The sequence below is a fragment of the Asterias amurensis genome, chromosome 2 (genome assembly GCF_032118995.1).
Source record: "Asterias amurensis chromosome 2, ASM3211899v1".
NCBI lineage: Eukaryota > Metazoa > Echinodermata > Asteroidea > Forcipulatida > Asteriidae > Asterias > Asterias amurensis.
In genome coordinates, this window is record NC_092649.1 from 4,205,214 (window position 1) to 4,221,820 (window position 16,607).

The window sequence follows — 16,607 nt, forward strand, 5'->3', positions numbered from 1 at the left end:
GCGTAAAGCTTGGAATTAGATGCATTGTGGTCTAGCTGGTAGCAAAATTTGATTCATATATATCCCACAATGCACCTCATTCAACAGTCTGCGCTTGCGCATTGGTATTTGCGATAAGGTCTATGTCCTGTGCTCACGGTGAGATCTAAATCAGAGAAACAGAGCGCCCGCTAGCGTTCGTTCATTACAAGCGTGGACAGTTTTTGCCGTGCATAATCGGAACGTTGGTTGTGTGTGACCGCGCAACACCAATGGTCTTGGAACCAAGACTACTGCAGATCCATATCCATGCAAAACGCAATAGTTTGCGCCCTCCTACAGTAGACGTAGCCAGTTGAACTTGACCCGCCATAGGTAATGCTCAACTGGACTCGGAATCGGGTCAATTGTAACCCGTTTTTTAGTGCATAATAAACCAGAACAATAAAATACTGAAGTGACAGAGCGGAAAACTGCAAAAAAAATAACATTTCGATAATCTTATATTTTTGTCTGTATCCGTGCCAAGATGGTGTATTTGTAAATGTCACACGCAACTGTGAAGAAAAAGGCTGAGGGAAAGAAAATAAGGCAACGACAGATGTGTTAGTTTTGTCGAACTAAAAAAATACTTAGCGTGCGTATTGGCCATAGAGATATAATTATATATAGCTCTATTGTACTGGCACATTACACAACCAATACGATATGAACAATGGTTGAAAAATAATAACACCGATGCCAGATGCATCTGTATTATAGTCTCCGGGGTGGATTTCACAAAGGTAGTCCTAACTTAGGACTAGTCCTAGGCAATGCTAAGAGATAGGACCAGTCCTAAAATAAGATAAGTTACTGGTCCTAACTCTTAGCATTGCCTAGGACTAGTCCTAAGTTAGGACTACCTTTGTGAAATCCTGGTGATACAATTCAAGTGAACTAAAGAAGTTTCCCTACTTATACAATCAACTCAGAGCGGCGTTTTAAAAGTTCCGCGAAAGAGGTCACACTGAAGATTTTTCATATTTTTGTATTATACATTTTGTAGATTATATTATAAGAGTTGAATATATTGGTAATTTTCAAAGACCAGTGTTCTCACTTGGTGTATCTCAACATAGTATGCATAAAATAACAAGTGAAAATTTGAGCTCAATTGGTCATCGGAATTGGGAGACAATTAAGAAAGAAATCACCCTTGTTTGAATTTGTGTGCTTTCAGATAGGAATAAAATACTTCTATCTATAGAAGTCTTTTATTATTTCAGTGAGAAAATTTAAAAATCTATGCTACTTCAGAGGGAGCCGTTTTTCACAAATCAACTTAAGTTAATATTTGTTTTGAGTGCTGATGAAGCAACTTTTCCCAAAGTTTTTACTGCTCATCCGTTTTTTGTTTTTCTTTTTACAGCCATTGCAATAAGTTGATGCACAGAATTTGTTTGCCATCCGGGTATCAGAATCTATGATTATTTTATTAGGCACACGCAAACATAATATTAGGCATTATGACAAAGAAAAAGGTGGAATAAATAGAATAATTGTATTGCATCAACTTTCTCCAGAAGACGACCAGAGCATACTGATCGAAAAGTCTAGTTGAATAAACCAACGGTTCTTTTCAGAACCACCCCAACTCATTAGAGATAGTCATTACATGGTGTTACCGCAAACTTCTATATAAATTGTATTGAAATTATATTTTCTGCATTTTTCCATTGTCATTTTGTCCAACTGTGTAAACAAACTTGAAAGATCAGGAACGCGGAAATAACATTTTTTTTCTAGAGCCCCGGGAAATTGAAAATAATTATTGAAGAAAACAAAATCTTAAAAAAGACTGCATGATAAGAAAAACCATGGAGGAATAAATTAGTCCTCCATGGAAAAACTAAAGTAATGACATAACCCCCCCCCCCCCGAAAAAAATAAAAAATCTGCTGTGGTCAAAATTATGCCAGGCGATTATCTTTTTGCGAAACTATAGGTCCTTTGATCTGGTCTTAACAACCCAAATTACCTATAAATAGGCCCTATAGGCCCCAAATATTTTCTCAAAAATCTAAATGTGGGCCCTACAACCTGTTCAACTTTTTATAATAGCCTAATAAAAGAATGTTTCTGATTAAATGTGTCAGCCATAACACCAATAATCGAACACTCTCATAAAAGTGTCATGACTCGTCACTCAAAGACCTAACGATTTTTTTTTAGCAGGGTGAGTTACTTTTATGAGCAAAGTATTAAACACATTAATAATGAATCATACAGTTTTATTCGGTGACTCGAACAACATTCATCACCCATCATTCTCGAATAAGACCAACTGCACTAATTTACATATAAATACCTCTTTTGTTAATTGGTCTATTGTGATCACGTGATATCTGTTGGGTGGCGACGTCAGGTTGAATGACGTTGTAAACAAGAGAACAGGCTGCGTGTATCCATAGAAACACCAGGCAAATTCCTTAGTGCAGTGTACAGCGCCGCTTGTGTTGCATTTACCAAAGCATTACATTAACGTTCGGTCTGCCATTTTGGATTTATGATAAGATTTTACGTGCGAGACTCGGAAAAGGTCCTACGAAAAACATGCTCGTACGTGCTGAATCAAGAAAGATCGGAGCAGGAGAGTGGTGATTCCTTTGGACTGTGAGTGATACTAGAATATGGTAGATGCAACAATGGTGGATACTTACTCAATTTCGCGAAAGCCCAACGTGAACTTGCAGGGGGCTTCGCGGACGCGTTCACTGACGACCGGAGAGCCGCTGTCGTACCCGGCACATATCACGGACAGTACGGGGCGGACGGTAGGAAACCACGCTCAACATGTTGAATTACCGCCGATTAAAAGTCACACTATCGGGGGAACGAAGGTGCAGAAAACCAGTGAGAATATCCCGAATGGTATCCAGGTCCAGCAGTTATTCGAACCGGACGATAATCATAACTATAAACGGCAAGTTCAGCCACCGGGGAAAGTCTCAAACGGCATGGTAACGAATCACGCCCGCCGCCCGTCTAGTGACAACAGCACGGACTCGAAATCCAACTCGGCTAAGCAACGTTCACTACCCATGACACCAGAAGAGGCTATGAAAATGTACATGCACAAACTCACATCCTATGAGCACCATGAGATCTTCAACACACAGCAGATATATTTTGTTGGACCGAACGCCAAGAAAAGACAGGGCGTCATTGGAGGGGCAAATAACTGCGGATACGACGACGACCAAGGATCATACATTCATGTTCAGCATGATCACGTCGCATATCGATATGAAGTCTTGAAGATCCTCGGAAAAGGAAGCTTCGGTCAAGTAGTGAAAGTGTACGACCATAAGACAAACCAGCACATAGCCATTAAGATGGTGCGCAACGAGAAACGATTTCATCGACAGGCGCAGGAAGAGATCCGGATCTTAGAACACCTCAAGAAGCAGGACAAGGATAACAATATGAACATAATTCATGTCATCGACAGTTTCAACTTCCGCAACCATATATGCATCACCTTTGAGTTGCTAAGTATGAACTTGTACGAACTCATCAAGAAGAATAAATTTCAGGGATTCAGTCTGCAACTGGTTCGGAAGTTTGCCCACTCATTGTTGCAGTGTCTAGATGCGCTACATCGGAATCGTATCATTCACTGCGACATGAAACCAGAGAACATTCTCCTGAAGCAGCAGGGACGCAGCGGCATCAAAGTGATCGACTTTGGATCCAGCTGTTACGAGCATCAGCGTATCTACACCTACATCCAGAGTCGCTTCTACCGAGCACCAGAAGTCATACTCGGAGCCCGATACGGAATGCCCATCGATATGTGGAGCCTCGGCTGCATCTTGGCGGAGCTTCTCACAGGATACCCTCTCCTCCCCGGTGAAGACGAAGGAGACCAACTAGCTACCATGATTGAACTCTTGGGGATGCCCCCGACAAGACTAATCGAGCAGTCCAAGAGAGCTAAGAATTTCATCAACTCCAAGGGTCATCCACGCTACTGTACAGTCACCACCCTGCCAGATGGAACCACCGTACTGAACGGCGGGCGCTCCAGGCGAGGGAAAGTACGCGGTCCACCAGGGAGTAAGGATCTTGTGAAGGCGCTGAAGGGTTGCGACGACCCACTGTTCATAGATTTCCTGAAGCGATGCATGGATTGGGATCCCCAGAGCAGGATGACCCCAAGTCAGGCGCTGCGTCACGCTTGGTTACGGAGGAGGTTACCCAAACCACCTGTTGTAGATGCGTCGGCTTCTGCTAAGCACAAGAGGCACGGGTCATCAGCTGTTTCAAAGCTGCCTCCAACGGGCCAGAATGCAAGTGCCAAGACACGTCAGGCTGGCGATCCGACAGCAAGGACTGTACTACCAAAGATTGTCACATAAAAGACAGTAAAACCATTGTGTTTCGACACAAATTGATGGAGAACCAAAGTGTGGTCTTTCATGGCAGATATTGAAAATGATGAAAACTTCACATGAAAATCTTTTATTGTTTTAACCGTTTTTATTTCTTGAGTACCGGGACCAGTTTTAAAAGTTAAATCAAATTCTCTCTTTCCAACTGCCAGTACTTGCTCTTTCTTCTTAAAAATTAATACCGATCATGAATTTTTACCATCTTTTATGCAAAGATATTGATACTTATCGTTTTAAACCCATGTGATTGTTTATCACCTATGTGTTTAAAAAAAAAGCAATGCCAGAAAGATCACACAACTTGAGTTTTTGACCATGTTGTCATTCAAACGGGGAATGCCAAACAGTTGTAATTCTATCAAGCTAAACACTGTGTACAAAATGTATAAAATTTGTAAATATGACTATATTTTTATGTGCACTTTTTACCTGATTCCATGTTTTTAATTTGTAACAAACATTGTTTGGCATTCTTTGTAGTAATGAAGTAATGGGTGTTCATTCCCAAAGTGACAGATAAAATGGTGCCGTGATTTAAACCCACACTGAAGAGGCAAGATTTTTAGTATAAATTCTGTGAGTTTTAAATGTAAATTCCAATTTATATCAAAAGTTGGAGAAAAAGTCAAAATGAATGATGAGACATATTTTTTAAAATAATTGAGTTTCCCTTCATCTCTGCTTAGTTTTGAAACCGTGAGTGAAATGAATTCCTATGAAATTTTGTCTTCAAATGGCAACAGTTTTAAAATGTTCCACATTGGGGACGGGAGTATGGTTTACAATTGAAATTGCAAATATTGTGCTTTCAAAACTTTCGGTCACAAATTACTCACCAACAAAAATGAATTTTGTTCGTGAAATTACACTGTAATTTCACCAGTTTTCCTGTTTGGCAAAGTGTTCCACATAATGGAAGCAAGACAAAAATATTGCAAAATGTTTGCCATTCAAAATTTTAGGTCACAAATTAAACTATTCATTTTTGTCTTGAAATGATACTGTGATGGCACCAGTAGTTAACAGTTTCTCTGTTATCATTATAAAAAGAGGAAAGTAAAATGGTCCACATAGGGGAAGTTAAACATGAATTTGCAAGATTGTTGCCATTCAAAAAATTTGGTCACGATGGAACACAAAAAAAGTTCTGAATTAAAAATAAATCTATTTACAAAATTTGTGAAATGAAATATTTGCCTAGTTGGCACTTGAAAATTAGGCCTTTTTACTGGGATTTGTGTGTGATGTATAGATTTTGTCATCAAAAAAGCCTGCATAGAACACAAATTTCTTCTTTCAGAAATGTTTTCTATTAACACACGTGTATCATCAGGGACAAATAAAAGAGTCTTTTTTGTGGGTACGAATTTATTAGTCATCATATTCTACTGTACAGAATTTGTATCATCACAAAGCACCGTAAATGCACAAACAGTCCTTTGTTGTTTCTCTATTAGAATTGGTCATTGTTAAAATTGTGTTGTACACAATACACATACTACACAGTGTATTCAGAAAACCTCCATTCATGAACCCATGTGGTGTGAACATTGTTCATGGTGGCTGGAAAATCCCGTTTTTTGTTTGTTTAAACCTTTGGGACTTGATACTTGGGAAAGATTTACTGAAGCCATGTGTGAAGGTTCTTAGGTGTAAGCCATTGTCATGGGTGTTGGAATTGGGTGAGGTTCAACAACATGTTTTGTTAGTTCTAAAGGTCAAGGCCTTGTAGGATCTGTTTGGCTGGTAGGGGTTTTAAAGACAATTTCAAATTTAAACACAAACCTAGAACCTTTAATGCCTTTGGTAAACAAGTATTCAATGTTGGCCTTACTTATAATGTCTGGGTCATATGAACAGTCAAGGTTGTTTGTATTGGAAACCCTATTTCCATAACTGAGTCAACACTTTCTTAATACCACAAAGGGCGAAATGTGGAGTAACCTTTAAATTTTCTTAGTTTACACAATTATGCCACTATTATTTCAGGTTTGCCCTCCACTGTATGATATGATATTGATAAGTATTGTGTGTTTTTTCACGTTCTGTAAGGCAAATTTACTTATCATATAAAATCTGTGTTTGGCAAAACTGAATATTATTTTGCGTCTTTACCATCCCCATGCAATAATGGCATCAGATCCACCTATTAAGTCAGTATTTTGATTCGTATACAATTTGGAATGACTGTATTTCTTACAAACTAGTTTCTCAAACCAAGAAATAAACAGTGTATGAGTGGGACTTAAAACTTTAAGCGATGGAAGTGTTTTGGGAAATTCCATGTGAATTTTTTTTTTTTTTTATCGCAAACCTCTCTTTGTTATTATACAAGGATTGACGGTTTTAGAATGTACACACGGTCCTTAATAGTATTATGTTGATTATCAAAATAGGCTATGCAATTTCACAAAACTCAACTACTGAAGAAAAAACCCAGTGGGACGGATCCAAACTACATTGGGCAGCATGTAAAGGCCTTGATATTGATTTTGTTTAAGATCTTAGTGTCTATTCGACATGTGCATGCTGTTTCTTTCATGGCAGCTGTAAAAATAAATATCCACTCTATATGCAAATCAATTGTCATGCAAAGAAATTGTACTTTTCTGTGCTATTTGTTTAGGACACAAACACTTCGTTTTTCCTTCAAGTAGGTCCAACATAAATGATGGTAATTTATACAGATTAGTTGATCACAATGGTTGGAATGAAACATGATTGTCGAAAATTAGAATAAGAAAAAAAAGAAAGTTGTTTCAAAGGGTGTATTTTGGGGTTTCATGAGTTCATCTGGCAGTGACAAAATACACGACTATTAAAAGCTGTTGTTCAGTCATTTAACTAAAACGTCTTAAAATTTGCATGCTTGGACCAATTGAAAATTCCATTTCAGTTAATTGGAAATGCGGTATGAATTTTGCTTTGTCAGAAATTCTCCTTTAATTTGATGAAATGCTCTGAGTTTTTTTTTTTGCTCGGTTCACCAATGAAAAGAAAAAGTGAATAACACATTATCTTCTATGCGGCTCGACCTAATGCATCTCTGTACCATTAGATGAGCCCTTCATAACCATAGCAACGCTCTCCCACTGACTCAAAGAAAATTTTTCACGGTGAAGATGACAAAAGAAGAAAAATATTTTTATGTGGTGGGGATAATGACAGTTTTAGGAGCAACCTTTAAGAGATGAATATGAAAAGAAAAATGCACAGTGAAGGTTAAGTGCATTCGATTATTGTAAAGGAGGGTGTTCTCATAACTTTAATGCATTGGAAATGATTTTGGATTTTGGTTTAAGGAAAATAAGTAACCAAAAATAACACAAAAGTCAAAGCCTTCTTTCTTCTACTGAAAGTAGAATACATGCTCTTTAAAAGCAAACCAAAATCACTTCATGGTTATTGTAAATGAATATAACTCCTACATCTCTAATATATTCATGACCACACATATATTACATTGGCTAATTTGTTTTTATAACATGACAACCTTCACAAGAGCGTGACATTTTGCAGGAGAGGGATTGCGAGAACTGATGGGCGATTTGAACAAATTTGACCTTGGGTTTTTTTCTGGTATATGATGAACATGATGGATTGTATGAAATGACTCGCTGTTTAAATGACTTGGTTGTACATGTAGAATTGATAAAGAAACAGAATGAATTACTATATATTGACAGAGTCGCGCTCATTGCTAGATTCCACAGGCCAGAATTTAACAACTGTAAAATGGAGGTTGGTTATTTCAGTGTACAATGAATGTACATGTATTTTTTTTGCAAATTGAACAATGAACATGTACTTCTTTTTGCAAATTGTTCGTTGTAATGATGGCTGAAACTAGTGTCTAGGTAATTGGTTTGTTGTATGGTTGTACTAAACACAGTGTGCACTGTGCACGTTGACTTCATTTACAAACAAATGTCGTGGGAAAAAAAGAAAATACATGTATTTATTTTGTTGCTAGGTCCACATTTTATACCATGTTATCTGCGTGGTTACAATGAAGTGATGTAACACTTCAATTTTGTATATTTTACTGATTAAATTTCTGGTACAAGTTTGATGTATTTTGAACTTTGCCCCCCACCTTGATTGTGACTAAACAAAAACCAGCAGGTATTGTTGAATTAATCTGTACAGCTCACAACACCCAGAAATAGACACAAATTCATCAGCTGTTTGTATTTATAATGTATATTTTTGATGATTCTTTTTAAACAATCCTTGAAAATGTTGGGTAATTTTACTGCAATGTGAATGATGTACAGCGGATCTTTATTTGGAACCAAAAAGAATTTAACTCTGTATGTTTTCATGGAGTATTGTTCAATATTTTAGAAGGACAATTTTAATAACATTTTATACAATGCTGTCACATTATTCCGAAAGTGTGTGGTTTTGATTAATGTTTTGGGTTGTTGAAGGTGTCTTAAAAAAAACTTGCACGAGTTATATGAATTCAGCTCTCCGTCCAAAAAAACAATAACTGCTCCACGACCAAAGTGTTGGGTTGTTATATTGGGTAAATGCCAGTTTAAGTGCAATTAAAGCACAGCATTTTGGTATTTTTTGTTTGTATAGGTGCATGGATGTGTGTGTAGAACCTTGGATTATGTTGACTATGTTAATAGTTTATTAATTACACTTAAACAGCATTTTACACATCAACTTATGGTTTAAATTTTCATGCAGTTTTTGATTTTTCCCATGTACTGTACATGCATTAAATTTGATAATACATGTCAACACCAAAAACAGTTCTTGTTTGACTTTTCTTTATTTATTCATGGCTTACTGAGTAATATGGGGTACTTGCACGTGTACCTGAGATAGATGATGATCGCAGACTCTCCAATGTGCACGTAACTGCGATGCCCCTTGCCACCCACCCCCCTTCAATGTCAGACACTTCTCTGGAATAGTGAACGCCATTGATGACAAACAATGTCAGACATCAGTGTTATGGTTTGCTTATGACATTAAAACTATTCAAGATTAAAACAAATGTCCTAATATCATGGGAAAACGTTATCTTTATAATTATCACTAATGGTCAATTACTAAAGCAAGGACATTGAAATTCAACATCCTATTTTGCAAAACTTCCAAAACTTCAGGGAAAGAGAATCAATATGAAAATAATGCTCTGCTGCACTCCAAATAAGATGACCATTGATAATATACTGAATTTATGATTAATTTTACAAATGTATTCAATACATGGTGGATTTTAGTTCTTGGTTGGTGCATGTTTCCTGGGTTTTTCTTTTCAGTTTCCGGATAAATAGGGGAGAAACCCACAACAAAAACACAATCACAAAAAAATACATTTTGAAGGAAGTAAAACAGCTTATATTTATAAGAGTTTGAAAACAAAATGTGCTTGCATTTTACGAAAAGATCTTTGAAATTGATGGCAGCACTAAGCAGCCATTTTGTTCATTTTCAATTCAAGAGGGCAGGGCCAACCGAGGATGAGGGGCACATTTTCACTTGTTTAAAATAAGAATCGGCGTTGTAATGTGATTGTTCCTGTTATATGGATTGGTAGGCATTGACGACGATCCAAGATGGCGACATCATGCATAATTAACGTGGGCTATTTATGTATACAATTTATGCATAGTTAGGCGAGCAGTGGCTATTTCTTTAGGGAAGCACACCTCAAGGCATTTCGATACCAGTTTTAATTATAACATTTCAAGGAACCTGTCAGATTATAATTCCGTGGATTCATTCCCCTACTGATACAGTATAAAAGCGTCAAGATTGAAGTCTTCATCACCTTTGTCTGGCTGGCTATATACGCGTGATTGGATTTTACAATGTAAAGCCAGATTGGTTATTCTCCATGGTGTACTCGCGTCACAGTCAATTTCCCCTTCGACGGGTCTGACCCGTGTTCAGAATGCATAAAAAAGGGCACATGACAAAGAGTGACTGCAATGCTTTACATATTTTCTTGGGTCATTATGATTTGCCACCAGGGGCTCAGTAGTTGCCTATGTATCAGTTTATTCTACGTTTACGAATTTCGCGCTGGACTGCACGGACCTCGCAGGCATATTATTAATTGTACTGATTTATGAACACTACCAATTTGTTGATTGTAGAAAATGAGAATTTACTTTCAAGTACCATTTTTTTCGAAATCTTCATTTTCTGCTTGCAGAAATTTGGAATTTACTTTTTGCCAGTGACTGGCGGTCGAAAAGTAGACGACCCAAATTTCCAAATTTGTACTAGCAGAAATTTGGATTTTACTTTTTAAATTTCCAATTTTCTACTAAAAAGTAAACTCAAAATTTCTGCTTGCAGAAAATGAAGATTTTGAAAAAAATGGTTTCACTTGAAGGTAAATTCTCATTTTCTACTATAAAAAAAATGGAAAATTTCGTTGTCCACGTTTGGTCCTTCATAAAAATTAATAGTGCAAGTACAAACACGCTCAGCGATAATTTGACGGTCCAGTGTTGTTGAATTTTATCGCCATTGAAGTTCAGTGTGTCAATGAATAAAACACATTCCATTCTCATTCCATACATTCAATAAACGTTGTTCATCGATGACTCTAAAAACAAATTGATATATCGTGATACACAAAAAAAAGAATAATGTTCGCCACGACATTTCCTGAACAATTTATGTCTGCTCAAGGAAGTTATTTTTTGTTGGTAATTTCCTCAATCTGGGTGTTATTGTTTGAACATGTCTTGACGAGTGGCTGTCCCAGTGTTGGTGAAAACATGGAGGAAGGAAAAGTCCTCCATGGTGAAAACAAAACATCGGTCACAGTTACTTCAGTTGGGTAGCAACCGATACAGTACAATTTCTGTGTCTTCCCGATCTCCTGTCCAGCTTCATTTAGGTCACTGACCTCGCCATGGTCAAGTGCACGCATGCACTCTCCATGCACGATACATCATAACATTCACTGCCGGTGCCATAGCAATGGCGTAATTCAGGTATTGGGCTTTCCTTTCAACAAATCATGGATTGTTAAAAATGGGCTTCCCACTCTTTGACTATACAAAAATAACTGAAAATGGGTTGTGTAACATAGAGTAAAAAAAATCAAGCAAAACAATTTTTTTTTTAATTCGAGGTTTCGATAACAAAATAATTGCGTTTACATTGACTTTCGACTGTTAAAGACAGGGTGTAAACTTTGATAATTAGATTACTCCACTTGAGTTGATGACCATAACAACTTGGTAAAAAACGAGCAATGGAGAGCTGTTGATTATCACATCACAAAGCAAGGAAAACACAATGTTAGACACGACCCCCTTTAAGCTTTTAATAGCGAAAGAAGTAATTTTTCTAGTCTTTCTCAGGCATCTGAAAGCACAGGTGTTTTTGTATTTTTTTCTTTGATTATTTTCTTGCAACTTCGATGACCAATTGAGCCCAAATTTTGCACAGGTTTGTAATTATTTCATGCATAATGTTTGGATACATAAATCAAGGACATGGTGTTTGACAATTACCAAAAGAATATGCATTTGCATAATAAACGCATTGTAATAAAACACAATTGGAAAATGCTTAAAATTATAATTTTGTCACACGTGTGCGAGTGTGAACACAATGAGAAAGGAAACATAATGGACTTCTCAACTTGCGGCAATTCGTCCTTTACTTGACCCCACCCCTCCCATGCGTTTGTAATGAGAGTTTGCAATACTTGGGTGTGTCTATGAAACTACATAAATAATTTATCTGCAGGTAGCATAAATATTTCTCCTGTTTTGCAAACAGTTCATTTACCGGAAAAATGTGTTTGTTTAATGACCTGTTTATTTGCAGTGTAAAAAGTGTAATCTTTTGACGCCTGTTCAGTACAAATGCATTATGCGGGCAAGTGTTTGAGCAATTAAAAGGAGCTTTCTAAAAATTGTTCTAAAGTAGGTATCTCTTGAAACATAGGCCTAGCCTGTTTGCATAAAAAACGAAAGTAGAATTATGCAAGGATAGTCTAGTTTAATTATGCAAATCGACATCGTTTCTCACTTTCCCATTGTGTTCAAACAAAGCCACAATATTCATAAGCCATTGTTGTCACTATATATGACCCATGAATTAGTTATTAACTGCAAAAAATGTGGATGCGACTGTAATTAGTTAGGAATGCCTGGGTGATGACTGTACCCGGGCGGGTCGTAATTTTATGCAAAGCCGACCAGGTCCGTGAAAAAAAAACAGACAATGAATAAACATTGGGTGTGTCACAAAAGACTTATGCATGAGGGGATAATGTATACGCCTAATGGACAGTGTGTCTTATCTAATATGCTGCATAATCTGCTATAGAACAAGACTTTCACCCGGACAACCGGCATTGGCTTATTGAGAAATAGAAAAGACATTAATATTGTGAACGGCGTAAAATGTTCTACAGGGAATATATTTGCTTAGCAACAGAGACAGCTGATATGGACCGTTTTCGCCACGTTGATTTTTGGGGCTCATAAGCAGGTTTTCTGTGTGTTTGCTGTTATGGCACGTAGGAACGTCCTTATACAAATTAAACAAATTAAAATCCCAAGCTCGAGGAAAAACGATGATTGCTGAATGCATCCAGTCAGTAAGATTTAAACAAGAGTCATAGAACTTCTTTTAGTCAGAATTACATTTAACGTATAGGGAAAATGTTTTGCATAATTTATAGAAACAAATTGGTTTATTTCTGCAGGAACTTTCTGCAGAATATATTATTAATACATAACTCTATGCAACACTATCCGGAGGACATTATTGCATACTGTCCGCCCGGACACAAAACCGTCCTGCAGTGAATTAAACGCCATTGGTTATAAATGAAGCGGGAAATGTTCGGCCGTTGGGTATTTAAATAAGTGAATACAAAATAATTATTCATGCTGCATATGGTACACTATAAGGTTCAGTGCATGTACAGTCATGTACATGTCCACCAGACGGTTTTTGCATAGCCCCGGACACGATTGCATATGCAAAAGTGTCCGGAGCGGACAGTATTGCATGGCGGACACCATTGCATCTGACACCCTACCTCCATGCTAAGGCGTAAGATGAGAGGCGACGGATCCAGCCGTGATAGCAGAAAATGCATGTTGTGATGGTGTTGCTGTTTACCAAACCTCTGCAATGTTGTGATGTAATGCGTCGCGCCATGAAAGAAGGCCCGCGTGTGCTACTTATTTAACACCGGAGTTGCAGGGGAGCGATGGATGGAACATTTATTGCCCCCTTCATAATCGCGACTTCAATGGGAATCAGATAGTTCAGTGCTATAGAGATCCGCTGAAAAAATAGCGCCACTCTCTTTTGACGGGAGACGAGACAAACAACAGCTAAAAAACAGAAAGAGCACCGGAAAGCAACATTACGTAACACAGAGCAATATGGTTGACAATGCCTTTTGTATCTTCTTAAATTGGCAGTGCGGGTTATTGTTCTCTTGAAATGGGCACTTGCAGTGAAGTTGGTTTTTAAGCTGATAACCAAACTTTAATTAACCATCTCCACACCACCAAACGCCCTTTTGCCTTGCCCTTTAACGAGGTGCCCTATCATCAGACAACGATCCGCCAGCCAAATAATAAAGATACTGCTCCCTGTTGAAAAACATGAGTGTCTTTCCAAACGCCTTTCCATATTGAAAGAACTGGACATGACAATCTTATATAAAGCGTGCCAGTTTTGTAACCACAATATTATTCGAACATTTTAGCCTTGGAGAAAGACCATGCTAAGGTCGACACGTCCATTATTTATTTGTCTGCATTTTTAGTGTCCTGGATTGGTAATAAAAGCAGTTTGCAACATACAGTTTGCAACAGCTAGTTCTGGCATTCTAAGTTTGCCACATAGTTTGCAACAGCTAGTTTTCTAAGTTTGCCACATATAGTTTGCAACAGCTAGTTTTAAGTTTGCCACGGCAATTTCTAAGTAGGATTTGAAACTTTGCATGGTGGAAATACGATGGAAAGGTTTGCGGTAACACCAAATCTCTAATGAGTTGGGTGGTTTTGGAAATAACCGTTGGTTTTAACTCATTTACAAGTTTGCAACAGCGTTTATAATTATTGACATTCAGGATTTCATGATGACCCTGGTCGTTTACGGCAAAGTCGCAGCTATTTCTAAAAGTAGGTGTTCTCATCGCGCTCGCATAAAAAAGGGCGAGTCAATCCTTGTAATCTCACCACACCTACTATTGAAATGATTACTCATTTTGCGCGGCTACTACACCTATACGCTAATCACCATTGTCAACGATCCGTGACATTTATGGCTGATAATGTGTTTAAAGATATGCTACACGCTGTGTGTGGCGGGAAATTCTGTCTGTAAAATCATGTAGGTAGAAATACATTTATGGCAAATCATGTAGAAATTTCGTCCGACAGCGCCCTCTTTTGAGTCCAACTCGGAGTCCTTCAGACCATGTCAATATTTACCGTATCGAGGAGACACAATGGACACACATGCAAGGCAACAAATTGGCAACATTAGCAATGCCATATAGAAGAGTTTGCGGTAACACAATGTAATAACAATCTCTAAATGAGTTGGGGTGGTTCTGAAAAGAACCGTTGGATTAACTCGACGTTTCGATCAGTATGCTCTGATCGTCTTCTGGCAATGCCCATAAGAAACAAGTGCTTTGGCTTATGCGCAGTCATCGCAGTGCCAATTCAGAGCCAACCAAGCAAAAACCCTGGTTTCGAAAAGGTCCTACTAGCCTTCTTGCTCTATGATCATAATACCCAATCTACTGACCGTATACAGAGTTGTTATTGCCATAACGTAGGCCTATACTTTCCCTTACTCCTGTTGAGTATTTGTTTCATGAGAATAATTTAATTACAAGTTGGAAACTCCTTACCAAACCAAAAGACCTAGGCATAAATGCAAATATACCTAATTGCCCAATGTTTCTACAGAGAATTTCCCGAAGGCTAAAATCTGTAATTTTTTAATTAGAAAATAAACCTACAAATGAATGAATGTATGGATGGAAGTGCACATCTCGCTCACAAAAAAGGACATTGCTCTATGGCATCATAACAAAATGCCACCATCCAAATGAATTGAGCACACCTACGTCGACATGGTGACAAACAATTCAATTCCATGATGGATTATATTAAGGTAAACCGTAAACTTCCAGAGCTTGTTTTGGACTGCGGCAGTCACAATCAATAAAGGCTTTAAGGGTTGATCGATCACTACTTGATAGCCAGCCTTTTCTTAAACTGTCAATGAGAAGGCTTCTGTTTATTAAAAGCTGACGCGAAGGCAGCCCAAACAAGCCAACAGGTGTCTGTATTATAATAGGATGACATAATCTCTGGACTGAGCCCATATATTTAGAACAGCCTGCCATTATTGTGTATTTCTGGACAGTAAACCAAGGATACCTCTTAAGTGACGGTCAATAACAAGCTCTAAATATGTACACAAATTAGGTGCTTGCTACACATGCATCCCTATAATGTTAACAATTAAAACTTATACAGTGTTAAAGGCAGTGGACACTATTGGTAATTGTCAAAGACTAGCCTTCACAGTTGGTGTATCTCAACATATGCATAAAATAACTAACCTGTGAAAATTTGAGCTCAATCGGTTCTCAAAGTTGCGAGATAATAATGAAAGAAGAAAACACCCTAGTCACAAGAAGTTGTGTGCGTTTAGATGGTTGATTTCGAGACCTCAAGTTCTAAACTTGAGGTCTCGAAATCAAATTCGTGGAAAATTACTTCTATCTCGAAAACTACTCCACTTCAGAGGGAGCCGTTTCTCACAATGTTTTATACTGCCAACCTATCCCAAGTGAGGTTTAATGCTAATAATTATTTTGAGTAATTACCAATAGCGTCCACTGCCTTTAAGTTTTAATTATTTATTTTAATGAGGGATTTGGCTGGGCATCATTCTTGTCTTCTAAAAAAACACACACACACCCCAGGCGTCTGCCCTTGTGATACAACTGAGAATAAAAAGCTGTTAGTTACTTCTGCTAAAACAAAACATAGAAGTATCAACATGAACTATTTCTAGACCACTCCATTAGTATCTGTGAACATAAATGAAAATCACTCAAGCATAGAACTGATAAAATTGGGACCACTTGACATCTCTTCAAATTATACACAAACCTGTATGACATTACATATATTGCCTATTTGGTAA

General features: G+C 37.7%; 1 protein-coding gene across 1 annotated transcript; it reads left to right on the top strand.

Annotated features, from left to right (window-relative positions):
• The first annotated feature begins 2,449 nt into the window (after nucleotides 1-2,449).
• On the top strand, nucleotides 2,450-9,181 carry LOC139954225 (dual specificity tyrosine-phosphorylation-regulated kinase 2-like). The gene has a single exon (XM_071953946.1). The coding sequence runs from the start codon at nucleotides 2,652-2,654 to the stop codon at nucleotides 4,380-4,382; it is 1,731 nt and encodes a 576-aa protein (XP_071810047.1). The 5' UTR covers nucleotides 2,450-2,651; the 3' UTR covers nucleotides 4,383-9,181.
• Nucleotides 9,182-16,607: the final 7,426 nt, after the last annotated feature.